The sequence below is a fragment of the Perissodus microlepis genome, chromosome 12, assembly GCF_051167445.1.
Source record: "Perissodus microlepis isolate ML-2025 ecotype Zambia chromosome 12, ASM5116744v1, whole genome shotgun sequence".
NCBI classification, from domain to species: domain Eukaryota; kingdom Metazoa; phylum Chordata; class Actinopteri; order Cichliformes; family Cichlidae; genus Perissodus; species Perissodus microlepis.
This window is the reverse complement of record NC_140472.1, coordinates 6,993,022-7,014,432: the sequence shown is the minus strand read 5'-3', so window position 1 is coordinate 7,014,432 and position 21,411 is coordinate 6,993,022. Positions and strand designations below refer to the sequence as shown.

General features: G+C 39.3%; 1 protein-coding gene across 1 annotated transcript in view; it reads left to right on the top strand.

Annotated features, from left to right (window-relative positions):
• Nucleotides 1-21,411, top strand: part of zmat4a (zinc finger, matrin-type 4a) — a 160,171-nt gene that overhangs the window by 57,508 nt on the left and 81,252 nt on the right. Inside the window, exon 3 of the mRNA XM_084945307.1 lies at nucleotides 3,853-3,942. Coding sequence (XP_084801433.1) covers nucleotides 3,853-3,942 — 90 coding nt within the window. The remainder of the gene's footprint in view (nucleotides 1-3,852; nucleotides 3,943-21,411) is intronic.

Here is a 21,411-nt window from a genome sequence, read left to right as displayed (position 1 = left end):
GTTGTTCCAGGTTCAACATTGCAAGTGACCAATCACATTGTTGTGACGTCCCCCTTTTGTGCCTTTGAAAAATACCGCCTTAAAAAAATCTACTTCACTTGCGACAAGAGAAACCACTTCTGTCCGCCGATCCAGGAACTTGAATTCTTTGCATTTCAGGATACTTTCCTTTAATAAACGGTAAGCATTATACATATTGTCCTTACAGAGGCGGTTTCTCTTCTCGCAAGTGAAATAGATTTTTTGAAGGCGTTTGTTTTTTTCGAGGTCGCGGATGACGTCAGCAGAAGGTGATTGGTCACTTGCAATGTTGAACCTGGAACAACATTATTTATAATGACGAGGGAACAACACGAACACGAGGATATCAGATCGTCCGTTCCGGGCATGTCCCACCGGGGGGAGGCCCTGGGGCAGACCTAGGACACGCTGGAAAGATGGAAAGATTGTATCTCTCGACTGGCCTGGGAACACCTCGGTGTTCCCCCGGATAAGCTGGAGGACGTGGCTGGGGAGAGGGAGGTCTGGGCTTCTCTGCTTAGGCTGCTGCCCCTGCAACCCAGCCCCAGATAAACGGAAAAAGATGGATGGATGGACAATATGAATATGAAATGTATTGATTATTCTTTACATGTTTTTTATGAAATAGTGAATGGCCAAATTCATTTTTAGAGATTTTTGTACAACGTGTAACAAGAAAGAAGAAATTCAACACATAAGTCAAAGAACCAAAAGAAGAAAGAAGGAAAATAATCTTGTCACAGTTTTAAAGCCTTTATTGTGAAAGCAACACATTTTGTGTGGTGTACCAACTTTTATGCAGTGTCATGTGAGACTCTTTTGGCATACAGATCAAAAATATATCTTCACACATCATCAAACTGCTTGAACAAAACCACACTGCCTGGTTCTGCCAAAGAATAAATCATTTTATTTTAGCCAGTTTATCGGTAAGTTTGGGAAAAAATTTGAATTTCAAATAGTCAAATTTCCGTCCTTCTTTCAGTTTGAAACATTCCCTTGTTGCTCTAATGAGTAAAACATCATGCACAGATCAAGACCAGAATTTTATATAACACTAGAATGCTTTGTTTGTATTTATTCGAGCTAAAAGTTGAAAATTCTTTTTTTCATGCAGATATAATATAAAACGTAGGTGATCAAACCAGCTCAGATTTTAATGATAAGTGCGGAGTGAATATTCATGCGACCTTCCTGCTTTTCAAGCTCTGTTTGTTTCTTTTTAAAGAACCAGCAGAGCTCATGTTGCTGTGTCTCTGCCAGGAGACCAGACAGGCAAGACAGATACATTCACGCAGGCTTGCTCTCACCACGCTGCCCAGGCAGGATGAGTTTGCCCTTGTAAAGAAATGCATACACATGGATGTCTCTGATACCCCTGTCCGCTGGAGTAAGGCATCAGGCCCTGTTAACGCTGCTACTATACATGCTTCACTAGACTTATTTTGTAGCTATCAAACCTCTGTGGCATTCTTTAAAAAGAAAAATTGTAGTATCCAAGGATGTTTTCCTTCACCTCCTACTTCCTCCTCCTACCTTGTGTCATTCCCCTTGACTTCTAAAGCGTTACATCCTTAAGCAGAGTCATTTTCAGATGAACTAATCTGTCCTCCCAAATCCTGTCTTTCTCCTGTCATGGCTGTGCTATCAGATCCTGGGGGATTGATGGGCTGCCGGTAAGAAGACTCCTGCTTCAACCTCAGTAAACCGAGCACTAGTTATCAATTCAGTCCAGTATCAGGGATCGGAAGAGTGCACCTCATTTGACGGCCTTCACCTATTTTTAATGGGTCCTTTAACCTAAGCCAGTAATTTGAAACAAGAGGGAGAACTAAAGGGTAGAAGAGTTGTTCTGAAAGTTTTTCTTTTTTGTTTGAACAACATAATTTTTTTTTTTTCAAATAAGCTCCAGCAAATACTGATGTAAAATTTAGTATTTTGGTCTAGACAGCCCTAAAATGTGATGTCCACATATGTGGAGGCGAGGTCCTAGGAGGTTAATGCAATATCGCTCAGCCTTTTCCTGTAAAAGCATATTTTAAAAGCAAACTGCCTTATTAGAAACACAGGAACTTAACAGGGCAGTTTTTCAACATGATATTTATCATTTGTACAAGCACAGGCTTTATAAATGGCAGATCAAAAATATATAAGGAAAGTTTATATTGCAGTTTTAAATAGGTCAGTAGCAGTGGTTCAGGCATGAACAGGGTATCTCTTAGTACCCTGGCAGAGAAGATATGTTGCAGGGGCATCCGATGTTCCAAATATATCTTCTGTTCCCGACACTCTGTGTCCCAGTAGGCCTCACAACAACTTGGGATCTCTGATCATTGATGGAACAATAACATTCTGACCATTCTCAGGTGAAACATAATTTCTCCTGTAACAGAGTTGGATGCCAAAGTTTTGGATATATAGTATTTGTTGATAAGGGAACAGTCGGTTTTCATAGTCAACTTGTTGGAGAGCAGAGCAACTTGGACAAGGTTTTCAGTGATTATTACCAAGTGGTTTGCCTGGATTGGCAAAGCAAGAGTCTCCTTCATCCAGCTCAAGAACATTTGGGCATCCAGAAAGATAACCCTGACTACCAAGATCCAACTGTTCAACTCCAAAATGAAGTCAGTACTGCTGTACAGGGCTGAAACCTGGAAGACAAATAAAACCTCAAAATGCAAAATCCAGAAATTCCTCAACAGCTGTCTCAGAAGGATTCTTCACATTCGAAGGCCAGATACAATCAGTAATATCAAACTAGGGGAAAGAACCTGTCAACTCCCAGTAGGGGAAGAAATGAGGAAGAGAAGATGGTGCTAGGTAGGGTACACTTTGCGCAAACCGCCAACCAAAATCACCAGGCAGGTTCTCAGGTGGAACCCCAAGGCAAAAAAGCAAAAGTGAGGCTACCCAAGAAACACCTGGCGACGAGACTTCGTGGCAGAATCAAAAATGATGGGCTTAAACCTGGAACCATCTAGAAAGAATGGCCCAGGACAGAAAACTCTACCTTTGGTGGCCCATACCCTGGGAGTGGTGACAGGCAGTAGTAGTAGTTGCCTGAAGCGGAGAAATCTCTATGGTTTCATCCTTACCCCTTTCGTATTGCCATTTCATTGTGAAAATGTCTTTTTCTTGTTTCTGCAGTGTTATCAACGGTTTGTAGCCTTGAAATATTTGCAATTAATAGGACGTTTACTAAGCCTCTGTGTTATTTTGCACTCAAATTACCATCTTGCTGCAACTACTTGAACATTTATGTAGAAATTTCTGAATTTCTGTTTCAAATGTACGAATTTCTGGCTGGACTCTGAATGTACGTTGTTAATGTAAATTTCTCTGTAAGCAGACAACTGCAGATTTGTGATTTTCAGGGATTTATCATAGTTAATCGCTGTGCTGTCATAGATTGCATGTAATTGTCAATTTGTTCAATGATAAGCTGATAGCAAGCTGACTCCATTGTATTCTCATTTTATTATGATCTTGACACACCTATGTATTGAGGCCTGACGACAGCAATTGATTGCAAGTCTTTGTAGACAACAAGATCACAAGTTTGTTGCAAAAGATTGCAATAATTTGTTTGTGTAATGGTCTCCAACCACTGTGTGACTGTCTGGGACAAAGCCTGGGACAATGGGATTTAGCCTTCTTTTTATTCTGATCCACACATTTGGGTAATGTTTTTAAACTCAACCAAATACATGTATTTTGTCTTGTTGTTTATTGTTGAATTTATATCCATGTATTTATTTGAAAAGAATATATTTGATGTATATGCCTATTTACATTTTAGATTTGAGTCATTTCCTCTTTTTTCTCTTGTAGAGTCGGAAACATGCCAACAAAGTGCGACTGTATTACATGCTACATCCCGTGGATGGAGGTTGCCCTGCCAAGAAGCTCAGATCAGACAATGTGAGTCCTGTGTGAATTTCTTCATCCTGCTGTGTGTTTGCCCACAGCCTTGGTAATCACTGAGAAACACACACACACACACACACACACACACACACCTCAGCCCCAGTCCACCCCTGCTGGTCTCATATGGAAACCTTTAATGGATTTTTCACAACAACAGCCGTGAGACTCGCTGGCTCCTTGTGCTTCAGAATAGGTGACTGATAAACAGCGTTGCCACATTTTTAGACCAATGAACAATGCGATTATGATGGCACTGCTGGCGATGCCAGAGGATGTCAACCTTGCATCAAACACAAAGGCGCATTGTTTGGTGTCCGGCCCTCACAGCCATTACTGTCATGTAAATTTGAAGCATGCGATGTGTCTGACAGACACAATTATGTGTGACTTTTGTTCCTCTTTTTCTGCACTGAGGAAGGGTGAAAACACACTTCTAACATCCTCTTTGCAGCTCTGCCAGCACACAGATAAGCATCGCAGTGTGGAAATTTCATGGTGGGTGCTGATATTTGATGTAAGCGTCATGGTGAAAGGTGCATTTCCAATCCAAGTCGAGTTTACAGTTGGAGTGTGGTGGTGGAAGACTTGAATGTAGAAGTGGACAGACTTTGATGAAGAGATAGAGAGAGGTCTATGCTTTGATTACTGAGGGTTTGCCAGCTATCAGTAAAGAAATCTGGGTTTCTGAACCAGATAAGGACATGTCAAGGGATGCTATTGCATTCGCTTGCTGCCTCAGCTTGTCATCTAATCCTGCTGCTCTTGTTCTTTCTCCTCTTGTACCCATCTACACGGGTTGGGAAGATGTCACACGCCTCCATTCTCTGTGTTCACTAGTTTTGGATAAGTTCCTTTCCTCTACCTTCCAACCATTCCTTTCCTGTTTCCTTTGTTTTCTCTTATTTTACTTTCCTATGTTTTTTTATTCATTCCTCTTCTTCTTGAATTTCTTTACCCTATCTCCTTTTTGGTCCTAGTCTATGTTTTTCTACTTTTTTGTTTCTCTTCCACTGATTTCTTTCCTTTGTGTTTCTCACTTACTTATTACTGTTTTTGGTTCTGATGCATTTCTTATTTCATACTCCTTCCTTGCTTCCTTTTTAACCTTCTTTCTTTCCCTTCCTGTGTTGCTATTTTTGCATTAGATATTTTCTTTTCTTGCTTTATAAGTTTTTTTTCTCCTCTGTTCTTTTCATTCTTTACCCAAAACTTTTATTCCCCTCTTTTTTTGCCTTTACTTTTCCTGTCATCTATTTTCTTTTATTTAATTCTCAGATCATTTTCTTTCCTCTCTTCATTTCCTCTGCACTCGTTTTGGGCTTTATTTTCTGGTCCACTTTTCATTTTCCCTCTCTCTTTCTCTTTTCTCATTATCTTTGTTTCTTGTTTCTTATTTATCTTTGTTTAATATGTATTTTCCTCTTTGATCTTTTGCTTTATCATTTGTTCCTTCTTTCCCTCCAACAAATGTCACTATATTCAGCGTTTTGTTTATAATCAATTTTCTTCTCTTTCCTGTTTCCTTTTCTTTCCGTACTTGCAGACACCATTACCTCTTATACCTTTAGTGTAGTTTTCTCCCCCCCTCCCTTCCACCACAGTATAACTTTTTATGTGATTTTTATGTGACGATGTGATGAGAACATTGTACACTCTGACAAGCAGAAATGTGTGTTACTCATTAGCATAGTTCAGTCATGACTACTATAGACAAAAGGAAACTCTTACTTTCATATGCGGTATGATTGTTTTGGGTTCTCTTCATTTTTAAGTGGACGTATTGAAAACGGTAGATAAAAGCGTCATCAGAACAGAACAGACTACCAATAACAACAGACATGACTCTGCTTGAGGTTATCAACTGAGCCATCAGCTGATATGGGCTGGAAGTCAGACTACTGGGATAATGGGCAACCACGCTAAATATAAAGAGTATGAATCAGGTGGAACCTGATAGTCACCCTGTTTGCTGCCTGAGTCAAGTGGCTTCTTGTCCAGTTCCAACTCTGACAGTTTTCTCTTTTCTTGGGAACCTGACTGGCTTTCAAGATGACACCCAACAAGAAAGCAAGGCTTTCCATGTTGTGGAGAAGTATTGTAGTCCAACTTTGACTTTTTTTTATCCTGCTAGACTTCCTCGTACTATTGTGTTCCTCAGCTGCCTGTGTCATTGTTCTCATCACTGCCCAGTTCCTCAGCCTCAATGTGGCCCAGAGTCAGGCAACACCATGTCTAAACTGGAGTCAGCTGATGTCCTCTTTTAGAGCTCAAACCAATATCAGAGTGATTTCTTGAAGTAAACCCCCTGGATCCAGAGAAGCATTTATGGACCTGCAGTCCAAATATTAAAGCTGTTAGAATTTTGTGTGTAGCTGTCAGAGTTTGTGTCTGCATTGCAATGGCTTTGTCACCACCCACGGCCAGAAGATGGCTTCTACATGGACCTTGTTGTATTACTACAACATCCTTCCATTCTGTAGCATTAACATAGAGGGGGAGTTCAAATCAGAGGAGCTTGACAAGTTTTTCTGCTGAGCTGACATTGCAGGCTGCTTCATATGAGGGAAGTTTGTGGTATGTAGTGATGTGTCGGTCGCAAACGAAACAGCTCTTAGAGCTCTTAGAGCCGACTCTTTGAAGTGAACGACGCCAGCCGTGGATGTTTTTTTTTCTTTCTTTCTCTCACCCTCTCTCTCGCATTTTTTTCTGCTTCACTCCGCACGCGAGCCTTGTGCTTGCGCTGGGAAGAGGGGGAAGGGGCGGTAGTTACACTCGCAGTAGCACAGGAACAGAGCGAGAGGGAAAGAGAGAGAAAGAGAGCCAGGAACAACAATGTCACATTAGAAAGGTATAGTAATCGTCCACAACTATTTTCAGTTGCAGATGATAAAGGATTCAGAAAGTTAATTCATGCAGGCCCATATGACAGAGAATGTACATCTTCTTTTTGTTTTCATATTTTAATTTATATTTAATTGTGTTGTGGTTTGCAGTGTTTTGTGTTGTTTCACTTTAAATTTGTTTAAAAGGAAAAAGCAGAAAATTTAAATAGTTAAAAGGTGAAATATAAACAGGTGTTTTTTGTATTATATGATTTATTTATTACATTTTATGTGGAGTGAATAAATAAAAGTATATTTACGGTGGCCCCTAGAGACAAAGCACATACAAACTCCAAAACACGTACAAAACACAACAGAAGTGCTCCAGGATGCTAGGCGCAGTGTTGAGCTTTTGTTACCTAGTGGCTACACAGGCCAGGAACTACCAACGACCAGATTTGGTATGTGGTAGTAACAGGTAAATTAACATTTTTTTAAATTATTTGAATATATATGAGTGCTTGTGTATAAATAAAAGTAATTCCTTTTGTGCATAATTTTATATTGTTGTTAATAATAAATTAATTAAAGCAACAAAACAACCTGAAGAGCCGGTTGGGAGCCGAGCCGAAAGAGCCAGTTCTCTAAAAAGAGCCGGAATTCCCATCACTAGTGGTATGTGTGATCACACATGTGATGCAACTTATAGTAGGTGAGGTCTGGTGCTGGTGTGGTATGGAAGAGTAAGGGTCAGGATGAAGACAAGTAAAGGAGAGATGAGGCTTTGTTCAGTCTTCATATACACAGTTATGTCCATATAAAATGAACGATAAGAAAATGAAAGATCGCGATAGAATATGGGTAAAACGCACATGCGCCAGTGCCTTTGTTTTCATACGCACATGGCAGAAAAAGCATGGCGGCAATGAGAAGGGTGAAAGCGGATCGTTGAATGAAACAGATGAATCAGAATTGGTTTGTGAAAATGCTGCAACTTCAGTGGTGTGGAACTGGTTTAGCTTTCGTCCGTCAGATACACAACAAAGCACTATTTTTGGTAGAGCATGCTAGCGGGCCGTCGTTATTACCGTGTTTTTTGGAAAATACAGCACACTGAATTCTGGTTGTGTTTACTGACTTTGAAACGATTTTATGTCGTACACGGCGCTCGAAAATCTGTCAAATGTTTTAGTACGACTTTGCTAAGCTACGAAGCCGCACCACTTGATGGATTGTCAGAGCATTACGGGTATCGTAGGCACGAGTCTTGTGGAGTGATACATACTGTGCTTCAACATAATATTACCGTATTGCGTGTGTATAACCTCTTTTTAAGTTTTGTGGATATTATACATTCTTATGCTGAGGATATATTGGCCAATTTCCACTGGAAATGCCTTTTGGTTAAACTGTCAGCAAGGAATTTGCATTTGCACCGTTAAATTTTTATATAACTTTAATGCACATAAAAAACAGCTGCTTGTTTAAGTGTAAATACATTGATGTTTTTTTTTTTGCACTAATAAAGTTGTAGAGTTGTAAAGTATTTTGTCTAGTGTCAATTATATCATTATATCGTTATTGCAAAATTTCAAATGTATATCGTGATAAGTATTTTTGGTCATATCGCCCTGCTCTAGTATGAAGACATTCTTTTGATTGAGAAGAGAAAAAAAATATTATATATATATTTGTAAACTGGGTGAACAGAGTTGAGTTTTTAGGGGCTTCATTGATGCCTGCAGAGGAACAGAAAAGTTTCTGCCTACCTTTGATTAAATTCAAAGTTCTGAAGAAGCTTCCCTGTGCTTGTGTGTGTTGCTCGGTTCCAAATAGAAAAGTAATTTTCACATTTATTTTTTGTTACTGCAGTTGTACAGTAAAAACAAAAATGATTAGGCATCAATCAAATTTGAATTCATAGTACAGTAGGTTACATTCCAGGTGGCACCCACTGCTGACAGTGATTTTATTGCTTGTAACGAGATGCCATCCACAGGGAAAGCACCATCAAACCTGTCTATAGAGACAGGCTCCCTCCCCATCGGCATTTTACGTATCAACTAATAGGCACATGGACCTCTGTAGAGGGGACAGAAGGATCTCTAGGTCATGTGGTTTGATGCAGAATCCTTTCATTAGTCTAGAATGAGAGCCAAGGGACCCATTTGGACCTGACAGAACAACTCCTCTGAGCCTTCCTGCGATTCAAATTAAATCAACCTCCGGGTTAATGTCTGTTCCAGGAGGGAGAGCTCCTGTTTTACTGTTAGAGAGCGATCGGGATGATGGGGTGTGAAGGGTTCACTCATTTCTGCAGCAAATTCTCAGCCTTGCTTTGATAGTTTACTTTCTGCACTTTCTTGCCTCATCACTAATACTGTATGTTTGGACCAATGTTTGCACCACATTCATTAAATTTTGAAATCACATGAGAGAAGAGGGCTTTGTAGTCAAATGAATTTCTAAAATAGATCTGAAATATTCTTTGTTAAACTTGTTTCTACAGAAATAATTTCAGTCACAAAGGGTTTTGCTTCCCTTTTGGAGCATATTGGTCTTTTGATCATCGTGTTCTCAATATGTATGTATGTATGCAATATGTATTTGGTTCTGGATATCCCTTGATGTAAAAGTAGAGACTACTGACTGATACTTTAAATACCTGTATTCTTTACCAGTCATCTGAGCAACCAAATTTGAAAATTACACTGTTATTATTACAGTGATTAGAAAGATAGTGTCTAACTGTAACATATTTTATTTTAGTATATCCTCAAAAGGTTCAAGACACAAGCCTGTCTTTACAGTTCCTTGAAATTTATTCAATATCTTCAGTGGCAGTATTTCGGATGTCTGAAGCCTAAGATTAAAACGATTTTTTCCTTTAGTATGTGTGCATGGCAGTTGCATGATTCTAAAGACTTGTGGTGCAGATAAATTGGGGCAGAATCTGTGGTTTAATAAAACAAGTCAACCAAACAACCAAAATAGATGGTCTGATCCATAAAATGTACTCCTCTTTTTGTACATACAAAATACAAAATAAATAATTCACTAGATTTAATTCCTGACACTTGACATACATTTTGGGGTACACACTGGGCTGGGTAGGGAGAAGGAAAGATTAAGCTCTATAGTCACCTGTTTATTCATTTAGAAATTAAACTTTTTTAAAAATGGAGCCACTGGACAATTTGGACACTCTCTACCTGTCATCTTAGGTTAGAACTACAGGCTTTAAGGCTGTTACATTGATTTGTGTCTTTTGTTGTTCTGGAACACTGACTGCATTGTAAAATGCAAATTTACAGTTTTGCATGTGCGTTACTTCATTCTGTTGTTGTTTTTATTCTCTTAAAGCAAGGCACATTTGCTAACTTTCAGTGGTGTTGATCTCCCAAAGGGTGATTCACTCCTGGACCTTTCAGCTAGCGCTGGCATTAGAACTTTCATCGGTCCATTAAAAGCTATCTGAAAATGTCTCATAAGAGTAGTCTCTTCACGATTTGCTGTAGTTACACAGCATCGCCAAAATTATTTTACATTTTTCAAGCAAATCGACACCAACTTTTTTTGTGTATTTTTTAAGCTGGTTGAAAAAATCTATGACCAAACCAGGACTAGCTTCACACATTGCTTCATCTTTGCTTTTTTAAATGTCACAGTAAATCTGTGTTTGGTCTGTAGTCTGACCTTAGGCCCTTGGTAAAAGGGCACATTGCCTTGATGGGAAAGGCTCCACTTAAACTACACAGATGTGATGCGACCAGGCTGTGCTTATAAGGTGGCACTATCTAAAAATACACTCGGCAGCACAGCCTCCAGAGACTGTGGGAGTGCGTACGGCCTGGCGTGACCCGATGTCTGGACCCGGTTGAGCTGATGGCATCTGACAACTGTACACGCTCCTGGTCATGCTAGTCCCGGTGATAACCTGCTCTCATGTAAAGGAGGAGGGGGTGTCAGTCAATGCTTGCTTTGTGGATGGAGATTGTAAAATGGCATGTTTGGGATTGTGGCTTCATTTGTTCAGATTTTTTGTACCAGTCAGATTAGTTTTGCGATCACTGACGTTTTTCTCTGTTAAAGCCAGACAGACTCTCATAAATAAGATTAAATTGTTTATTAAAAGAAACGTTGAAAACCTGTGAAACTGCAAAGCAGTTATTGATGCTACAGTTTTATCAGGCAGACGTGAGTTCAGCACCCATAGTTTGACTCTACTGCATTTTCATTTCTGTGTTGGCTGGTCAGTCAGCCTTCTGTTCTGACATTTAAACAGAACAGTATGAAGAAAAATTAGGATTCAGATAGCCCTATGAGATCTGCACATTCAGCTCTGATAATGCTTTGACATTGCAAAAATATTTTGCTTGAGCCAGCAAGGTTTTTAGTCGATAACAGGATGGGAAATGCCTGTGTTGTACAAGTACAGAAGGTTGAGCGGTATAAATTAATATATAAAATGTACATTTGATAGACTATTTTACTGCAAGCTAGACATTTGTTGACTGCTGATTTTCACATTCACATCATAATTTTACATGACTTTTTAATGATAATCAAATTCATCTTTTTTATCAATAACTGGAAAAATGCTTAAATTATCGTTTTTTCCACATCATAGCACTGTGTCTATTAATTCTGTTTCAAGAAGAGAACCTCCAGCAGAACAGTGCTTAAGGAGAGGCAGACATCTGGTTGACCTGTGAATATCTGTTCACTTTTAAAAGTGAAGACAGTTTTACAGCTAAGTTTAGAAATAGGTTACACTACAGTTAGTATTTACCGCAGTGGTCAAATCCAGTAGTCGAGTACCAGAAAACAGATGTTATCTTTGCTTTCCTTTCTTAGGTGGTCATGATTCTGCGGGTTAATGAAATGCTGACCCTGAGCTCTCTAGCCATTATGTCAATATTTGAACTTCTATCCATCCATACATCTGTTTTTTAAAACCACTTATCCAGTTAAGACCAGTTTTGAATCACCAATAAACATCACAAGCTTGTCTTTGGAATATGGAAGGAAGTAGCCAGAGAGTTCACAAAAGCACAGAAATACAGAACATACAGTACTGACTTCACACAGAAATGTCCCAGCCAGCTGGTGGATTCAAACCCGCAGCCTCCTTTCTGTGAAGCACCACCACTACTGCATTACTGTGCCAGTCACTCGTCCATCTATTTAAATTTAATTTAAGGAATAAATGTGGTTCCACTTAGGGCTGTTCGATATAATGATATATATCGGATGACGATATAAAAACATCTATAGTTTCATTTTACGCTATCGTTTGTTTCGTGGTGTCGCAAAATAAACTGTTTATGGCAATATGTTTTCATTATTTTGATGGTCACTGTAGTGGCTATATTCATTTCTTAAAGTTCTCACTTTCTCTTATATTTAATATAACCACACTACAGACAGACAAGCGTTTATTTTTATGCGTTGTCGTTAGCAACAACGACGGTAAAACCACTGCGTGTCTGCTTGTTTCACATAAACCTTTCACAATAAAGCTCAAGATCCTGTTGAGACTTTTCAAAATAAACGAAATCACGTGAAAGATGCAGAGTGTTTACGGATGAGAAGCAAAAAAGAGATGTCAGGTGCTAAAAAATAAACCTTAGACTCAAACATTAGAACAGGCTTTTCCCCGCAGCACGCTGTGTAATAAATACTCACAAAGAAAAGGGCGGCCGTTACAACTTATGTCTAAAAATGTATCGTTTCATGCATCGGTTAAAACACTCGACTCCAGGTACGCGACGCCCAGCTGGAAATACTTCACGCAAGCCGAGCTGCCCGAGATTCACAGAATTTATAGAAAATGTTACATTTTTGTGATTTATATCGTTATCGGACGATAGAATTCTTATATCGGGATATGAGATTTTGGTCATTTCGCACAGGCCTAGTTCCACTGCTAGTAACGTAAGCATCTTGATGTTGGATGAAACCACTCTCGCAGAAATGCAGCATGAGGTGCCACTATTTCTCAGGATGTTATATAAAAGCTTTGCTCTTGACACCCGATAATAGGACAAATTCACTATGTTCTTCCCATATCAATATGAACATAGTCATCATATAACAACTACACAGGAGAAAACATTTTTCCACAATACCTCAGGGATGGCTACATATTGTTGTGTTGATGTGCTTGTCGTGCCTCATGGTGCCACTTCTTAACACCAGGGTAGGTTTCATTTATGCCTATTAAAGGCTGTTAAAATAAAGCCACTAATTTTTATGCTGTACCACTAGTGCATAGGCAATACTGTTTTTATCCAGTTCCACATTTTGAAGCAATGCACAGTGATCTAGAGAAGAAATAATGCAATAAACAAACCCACTCTCTATATATGTTGTAGTGGAAAAAATGTAGCTAATTCTCATTCTCACAGAAGGCTGACGGAAAACAAAACAAAACAAAAAATCTTTTAATTCTGCTCTGATGTGAAAAACTGTTTTCTCTATTTTTCTGGTTGTTAGCATTTTTGTGTGCCTACAAAAATGCTAACAACACTATCATGTCAGCTAAATACTAATTTTAGCACGCTAACTTAAATTTTATGACCCTGGCTTGTTGGTTTTTAGCAAGCTTTGTGCTAACTAGCTAAAAAATAGCTAAACAGCAGTAAGCACAAAATACTGGCCACTCCTCGAAGGTTCACCAGTGTGCAAAGTTTTCATCCAGTGTGGCTAATGGTTCTCACCGTGGTTTACTGGCATCCCAAAGTTCTGGAACCCTTTCTAGGATGATATATGTCAATGATTTTGTTTCTAAACAGCCCTTACCTTTCTGTAGATTATGGCATGATGTGTTGCGTTTTGAGACATTTTAACCTACTTCATGTTGCCAGACAGGGTCTATGAAAATGATTTCTTGATTCATCAGGTCTGGCAGTTATCAGACCTGGGTGTGAAACTCAGCTTTCAGCTTTCAATATGGTTAATTCATGATTTAACAAGGGGGAGGGATAACGTTTTCATACAGGGCCAGGTTGATTTGTATAGCTTGTTTCCCTTAATATACAAAAGCTTAATTTAAAAACTGCATTTTGTATATACTTGTCTTATCTTTGTCTAATAATAACATTTATTTTTATGATCAGAAACATATAAGAGTGGAGAATGTGGAAAAAATTAGAAATCAGGAAAGGGACCTGCATAAATAATGCACTGTAATAATTAAACTGCTGTAGACTAAAAATGGCTGTACCTTGAACAAAGTATGTACCCATGGATATAAAAATCAGTTTCACAGCCGAGTGGACTGACAGGCATACTTACAACCATTCTGTTCCATAAAATTTCCACCACTTTACTTTGTCAAACACAGCCAATATCCATTATACACATTCATGTGCGCAGAGTTTTGCAATTGGTTGGATGGTTCTGGTGTAAGCCTGCCAATTTATTCAACTGCCAGTTTCCATTAAATCAGGCCTCAAGCATTCCCACCATATCCTGGTGGGTAGATGGAGCAGTCACACTGGAGATGGCACAGGTGTCCAGCGTTGCCTTGACTGAACAAGAAGTGACTGCAGTCTTATGCTTCGTTGCCTTGACCTCTCCTTGGGCAATGTGCAGCAGATTGCACTCTTGCACACATTTCTAATAGTGTATACGTACACTACATCAGCTGTATGGCGAGGAAGCACCAGGGACAGAAAAAGGCCTCTGGAGGTTTAAGTTCATAGTGGGATCACATGGACAATAGCAGAACTCCATTCTGCTATTTTGTTGCAGCTTAAAAAGAAAATAAGATGGCATAAGTACAGCATGTAGTTTATTAAAATAAGTAGGTATCAATGCAGAAACAGAATTGTAAAAATAATAAAAGTTACATTCTAGTCAAGAGCCAAGAACTTATTTGTGTTAATGAGCAGCTGAACTGTAAAATGTATTAGAACGCACAGCATAACATGAGAAAAGCATAAGAATAATTAAAGTATTTCAGACAGTGCATTAGAAATCTGCTTCACATGCCAATAATACAAGAGCATAATGTTCTTATTTGCATATTTTGATTAGTACATATTCACCTTAGCTAAACAGCAGATGGAGCACCACTTGCACAGAATGTATTATTTATTGTCTGTAATGTTTGCTTCCAAGTATTTGAATTAAATACCAGGTTGCTCCTAAATGTCAGTCACTACTTAATGTAAAGTTATGCTATTATGAATAAGAGGAGCAGATATCATAATTTGAAAACATTCTCTCATAATATAAAAAAAAGCTGAAAAGAGAAATGTTAAAAAGAACTATGATCTGAATTAGAGAACATTTCAGGATGCCTCTCAGTGTTGCTGCTAATCTGGCAGCTTGTGCAGAAATTGTCAGTTGTCTCACCAACTCTGTAAATCTGTCAATAATAACTTATCAAGATGGTGAGTTGGTGGTTCCTGATGGCAGCTAAAGAACCCATCACAGTGGAAGATAGGAAACGTCATCATTTTAAGGATGCTGGACTTCCTGTACAGTTGCATGGCAAGTTATCAGAAGCTCCTTCATTGATCTTCCCCTTCCATGAGCTTCAAATCAAGCTTGTTTATATTTTAAGACTATTTTTTTCTGCTGCAGTTAGTTTTCTCTAAATTGAGTCACTCCAATCCACAATGTTAGTAATAAAAATAATGGTGACCTCATGTTTTGTTTTGCTTCAGATTCTGAGCGATGAAAGTCACCACTGTGTTTTTATTTTATTACTACTGTGATGTGGAAACACAAAGCTTCATACAGTTATGAAGAAAATCAAGATTCAGTTGCAGATGCCAGATTCACATCTTGGTTTACAGTGGAAGCTGTGCAGCTGTTATTTGTGCCTTTTCTTACGTTTTTGTAGATGAATAACATTTGGACACACAGTATTTTTTTCTCTAATTTTATGGAACAACAATGCAGCACTTTTAACCTCTTCTGTCTGGAAACAGTATTCTAAATCATACCTGTACTTGGAGACATTTCAGAAAGAGCAGTTAGATATCACTTTACTGCTTAGCACAAAAGGATAAATGCACACAGGCTATAGAACACAAAGCTGAGTAAACAAAAGGGCACCTCAGTGTTAGGAATCTATCAAGCCTTTCCCTGAAAAGTGATATGTCAATCTTCTGCTGTTTGAAGAATGAAATGAGGAGAGGATGATGCCTTTTCACCTGCCTAAATGTATTTGCAGCTCCCCTCAGTGTGGAACCGAGACTAGACTCCTCCATTTCTCTCCCTAAACTGCTTCCACATTTTAAACATCCTCAGTGCTTCTTTGGAAAAGGGATGAGTGTGAATTTCTGCTCTGTAAGGGAGGTGGTCCATTATGCCCAGTGACGGGGAGGGATTTAGCACAAACCCCTCACTGTGCAGAAAGCAGAGCCCAGCAGAATGAAGGCTAGAACCAAGAGGTGAGAGCAGTGAACTATCTGAACCTCCAAAAAGAAGGAAAACAATGGTTGTAAAAAAATAAAAGGGAAAGAGAGGGAGAAAACATTTCTGTTCCACAGGAAGGTGTAAGAGAGCTGACAGTGTTGACTAGAACCGCAAAACATCTCTGCACCAGACCCCTGTGCAAAGCTCTTTTCTAAGAAAGCAGGAAGGGAAGAATACCTGAAAAGTAGGTTTAAGACTGGAGACAGTTCAACCAGTTTAAATTAGCTCGGATAATTGGCCACAAAAGTTGTGGAACAGTAAAGTCTCCTGAAAGTACTGTTCCAAATTCCAACACTTATTGGCCACTCTTGGCGAGCTGCACAATTGTGCGTACAGCAAAAGGAAAACTTTTTAAAGTGTTTTGACTTTACTGGCCTTTGAGCACGACAAGCTGCTTCGGTGGCCTGTGAGGAGTTCTGCTGAAGGATTCCAAAGAACGTTAAAGAGAACAGAGATAGCAGAAACAGATTTACACAGTTTTCACACATGCGGTGCAGCCTGAACTTTTCTAAGACTTTCTGGAAAGAGGTATGTGTGAGAACGCACAAAGTCTGTGTGATGGTGGATACAGCAGCGTGCAGATCAGGCTTATTACAATTAAAACCTGCTTAATCTGTTTAGAATTTGTCTGGACCTCATCAGTGATATGACAGGCTTAACAGTGGACGCTTTCTGGGTAAATAAGTCAGATTCATACACTTCATTTAAAGCATTAGCCATGCAATCATCATAGCTGAGCTTGTGTAACTAATCAGAATATCCTCCAAGTCCCTCGGCTGGGTCATTCACAGTGTGAACCTGCTGTTCACAATTACATTACACTGTGAAAAGCTTGGGCAAGGATAAGGAGCGAATCATTTAACCTTGTGAAGAGACGGTGAAGGCTGCAGATGATGGAGCTTGTCAAACGTGTCAATCAATAAGCTTTATGGAAGACCATTCAGATTTTTATATTAAATCTCTAGAGTTGTTTTTTTTTGTGTGTCATACAAAACCTTGTCTGAATTGGGATGTAAAGTGATGATCCATAATGTTAACTCCCGTGCCTAATATGAGACTGGAAACTTGCATTCCATGAGTTGAGCTGCAGTTGATAAGATTTTTTCTAACTCTTCCCTCAGTCTCTTACCAGATCAGTTATTTTCGTGGCTGGAGTTGCTCGTTTTTTTCTTGACAGGCTTTGGGGATCAACACTTCTGGAGCCAGCTTCGGGTAGCCATTAGAAGAGCGTTATAGCTCCCAGTCCTCTAGTCTGAGAGAGCTGAGCCACAAAAAGCTACAGGATTCAGGACTGAGGCTTCTTTCTGTTTAACTAGAATGTGGAGACTGTGAATTGAAAAGCTGCTGCTCATTTCTGATATGCTGTGATGCATTCATCATGTCCTAACAGTTTTCCCTTTGTCAAAGTTTTGAATGCAGTTAAATCTGCATCCAGTACAGTACACCTGGATCTCTTGTAAATGAGACATTGAGTCTCAATGGGACTAACCTGTATAAAAAGGTGTATAGATTAGTTAGGAAACTGCAAGCAACACTTGCTTTGCTATAAAACCTAATTATTTGAATGAATTATGTGATAGTTTAATAATGTTTTCACTTTGAGTTTAACAGACTTTAATACCTGAGTTTGTGCTATTGACCAACATTAAACTACTCTTCCAGTGCTGACCTTTGAAGGAATGAAGAGCTCAAGAATTTAAAACACATACACTCGTGTGCTTCTACCGATTTAACTACTTAACCCTTCTCTGTCTTTATGTGACCTTCTCCATTAACAGTCACCACCTGGCATGGCTACATAAAAGAGATGTCAGCTAGGCAAATGACAGTTATCCTTAAATCCTGTTTTTGCTGTCACAGAGGTGCAGTCCACTGTTGCCTTGCAGCAAGAAAGTCAGATTTACAGGGTTTACTGGATGGGCTTTTCCTCTGGATTTCAAATTGGTCGTGAGTCCATATGTCCATATTATACCAATGACAGTTGAGAGAAAGGCAACACACAAACCTGCTGTAAAACGTGGAGATAAATCAGTGTTGGTTGTTTTTTTGCTGATGTTTTTTACTGTCTGCATAGTTCTGATTTAAGTGTAGCTGCTCTGGTGTTGGTCATGATGTGTCATGATGCTGTCTTATTCCTGGGTAATTCACGGTTGATGTAATAGATCAATGCTGATGTGTTTTAGTTGGTTAAAAAAAAGTACTAAGTTTACTCACTTATGTCAGACACTTTCCTCCTCTTGCATATTTTTCTGACTTGCTGTATGAACTGAGACGATCTTGCACCCTATACAAGTGTGTGTGTGTGTGTGTGTGGGGGGGGAGGTTTCTTGCGGCAGTATTCACTAGTCAAAAAGCTCCATGAGCAGTCAGACTAATGCTCACCATCTGACTGCCCATGTTTAATTGTGTATTCTAGTAATTATGGGTGTGCGTGTGTTTTAATGGTCTCGTACGACTACGATACTAGAATTTCAAACTTTATACCGACACACAGGAAAATACTTAAAACTCATTTCTGATATAGAGAAGATCTTTACTCCATCCTGCAACAACAGAAGTAATGCCAAAGAAGTCACTGCTTGAAAAAGCTGTTTATTTTAAACTATTTTTCCCTGTTATAAGTTAGATTTCATGAAGATTTTAGATTTAAGAATTTAAGTTATATATAATTCACATTTTATGTGATTGAATTAATGTAGAAAATATAGCATTATTGAAAAGTTACAAAAGAACTTTAAATGATCATACAAGTTGAAAAGTTAAAGTTTATCATCCTTTCCACATCTGCCTGCCGTCTCGCTCTCATCCAGCGTTCACACTGCTCCACCTTACTCTCCAGCTCTTTACCTCCTCAGTTCTGCTCGTCTGATTCGGCTGCTCTGGTCCAGATGTCAGTCTATATTTGCTCAGATTGGGTCTCCACACTCGGGGCTCTCTGCTCAGTTCAGCCTCAGTTCAGCCTCAGTTCAGCCACAGTTCCCCCGGTGTTCGGCCCAACCAGAAACCCTCCCGGTTCTTCATTGGTCTGTAATGTCACAGCTCAATTATTACTCTGTTCTCTAGCTACAGTCCTCTTGCCATTAATGATACATTGATGATAACAGGTGACTAATGTGTTAAATGGCTAATGTTAAAATGTGCACGGCTAGGTTTTATGATTTATGATAACTTCGTAATAGAGTCAGCTGGAGGAGACAAAGACAGCAGAGTTGGGATCGATGTTGTTGGAGTGTCATAATTCAGTAGTAATTTGAGGATTGATTAATATCATGTATCAGTATTTATTTATTTATTTTTTTTGAAAAACCCTACTAACCATATTTTGTATATTTTGTTTACTCATTGATTATTTGTGTGTTTATTTTAATTGTATGTGAACTAGCAATATATCTGGACTGAATCCTCCTGTGTGTGTGTGTGTGTGTGTGTGTGTGTGTGTGTGTGTGTGTGTGTGTGTGTGAGAGTGTGTGAGTAACTTTGTTACTCTCAGATACACTAACTGCAGATCTTGACTCCTGCCGCGGCTTTCGGTCTTCAGCCTGTGACAAAATAGCAACATAACAGCTGCTACACAGGGACTGGCACTTATTCGTGTTTTTTAATATTCGTATCGTCAAGTTGTTTAAGTTTAAGTTTATGTATAAGCCTGTTTTTGTAAGGGATTGTGTATAAAAATGCCATCCTGCATGTGTTTCTCATAAATTTCTTTTTAAAAAAACACAGCTTGGGAGCCAGTTTGTTTCTGATTTCGACCAAATCAAACATGTTTTAAATTTTATAGCATGTTTTTTCATGGGAGTTTCAAATACGAGGTTATTGTCAAAAACAATAGGTACACGTTCTAAAGGAGCTGTCTTTTCTTTTTCTTTTTGGCAGTTTTGTTTCTAACACACCATTGCACACACAAAGAAAGCAGTGGCCAAATGATCCTGCTGTTTCTGTTCTGCTGTTCTCCACTGGAAGGGAAATAACCTCAAAAGGAATCTAGTTGTAGTTTAGCAAACAGTGACCTAGTAAGATCCCGAGGCTTTGCAAAATCATAATGTGTGAGTAAAATTTAAAGAGAGCGAGCCAGACTTTTTTCACGTCATCTTCTCATGTGTACTGTTAGTGGATTGGGGACATTTTTGAAGGCACTTTTAATCATTAATCATAATTTTGCATAACTAAATTAAGAAAAACGCTACTATATGCAGAATAGACTGGTTAATTTAAGACCCAGCCGCAGCCTCGTTTGTGATAATTATCAGTACAAATGATGCTCACAAATTCAATTCTATATTTAGAGATGTTGATCTTGTTCACACAAAAAACCCTCCAATGAGTAAGAATAACTACTTCGTGCCGACGTGCACAATATGCTCTTGCAGTAAAAAGTGAGGCCCCAAAACTCTAATTCTCGTTGCTGCCTCGTGATGCATCGTCCAGTGAAGACCAGTCAGGGTTTATTCTCAGCTCCTGCTGGCCCTGCCTGCCGTTTAATGTGAAGGTCATTTTATCATGTGCAGCAGAGACTACTGTGTCAGCCCAGCTTAGTGCTCCCCTGTATGCTTCGCTTGGCAGCAATAGACTGCATTGTCCACAGCTATGTTGGGAGCAATTCCTTTTTTTAATCCTTTTTTTTTTTTTTTTAGCTGGGATACCCTTATACTTGGCTGCCCTATTTCTTCTGTGCGCGCCTTAGGGGAGATGCACATGAACAGTGAGTGTTCCCTGACCTCCAGATTTAGCTCAGGCATTATACGGTGTTTATCCGCACCAGAATCACGCCAATCCAGTCCAGGTTTCCCAGAGCTCAAGGCTATCGCCTCAAGGATCGGTGCAGCTTGTTGACTCCATGCATCTTAGACGGAGTCTCTGTGAGGCTGAGCTTGTTGCAGCCTTGGCATTTGTGATATAGCGACAGTAGTAAACAACACAAGTCCAGTGCTCCAAGACAAGACAGGGGCAGCGCTTCCCCTAAACCAAGATGAAAATGTGCAGCACAGCACTGACAGCGGAGAGAGGATTTACTGCTTGCAAATCAAAAAGATTATTTTATTATGCCTTACATGAATAGGAATGAGGCAGCCCCATCCCTTCCTCCCTCTATCTCTCCTCCTGGCCCCATCAGTTACATATTCAGAGGAGTGCAGCACAGCACTCTATTCTGCCAATGCAGAACTCCAATTATTTCTCACTGTTCAGTTAAGATTTCACACACACA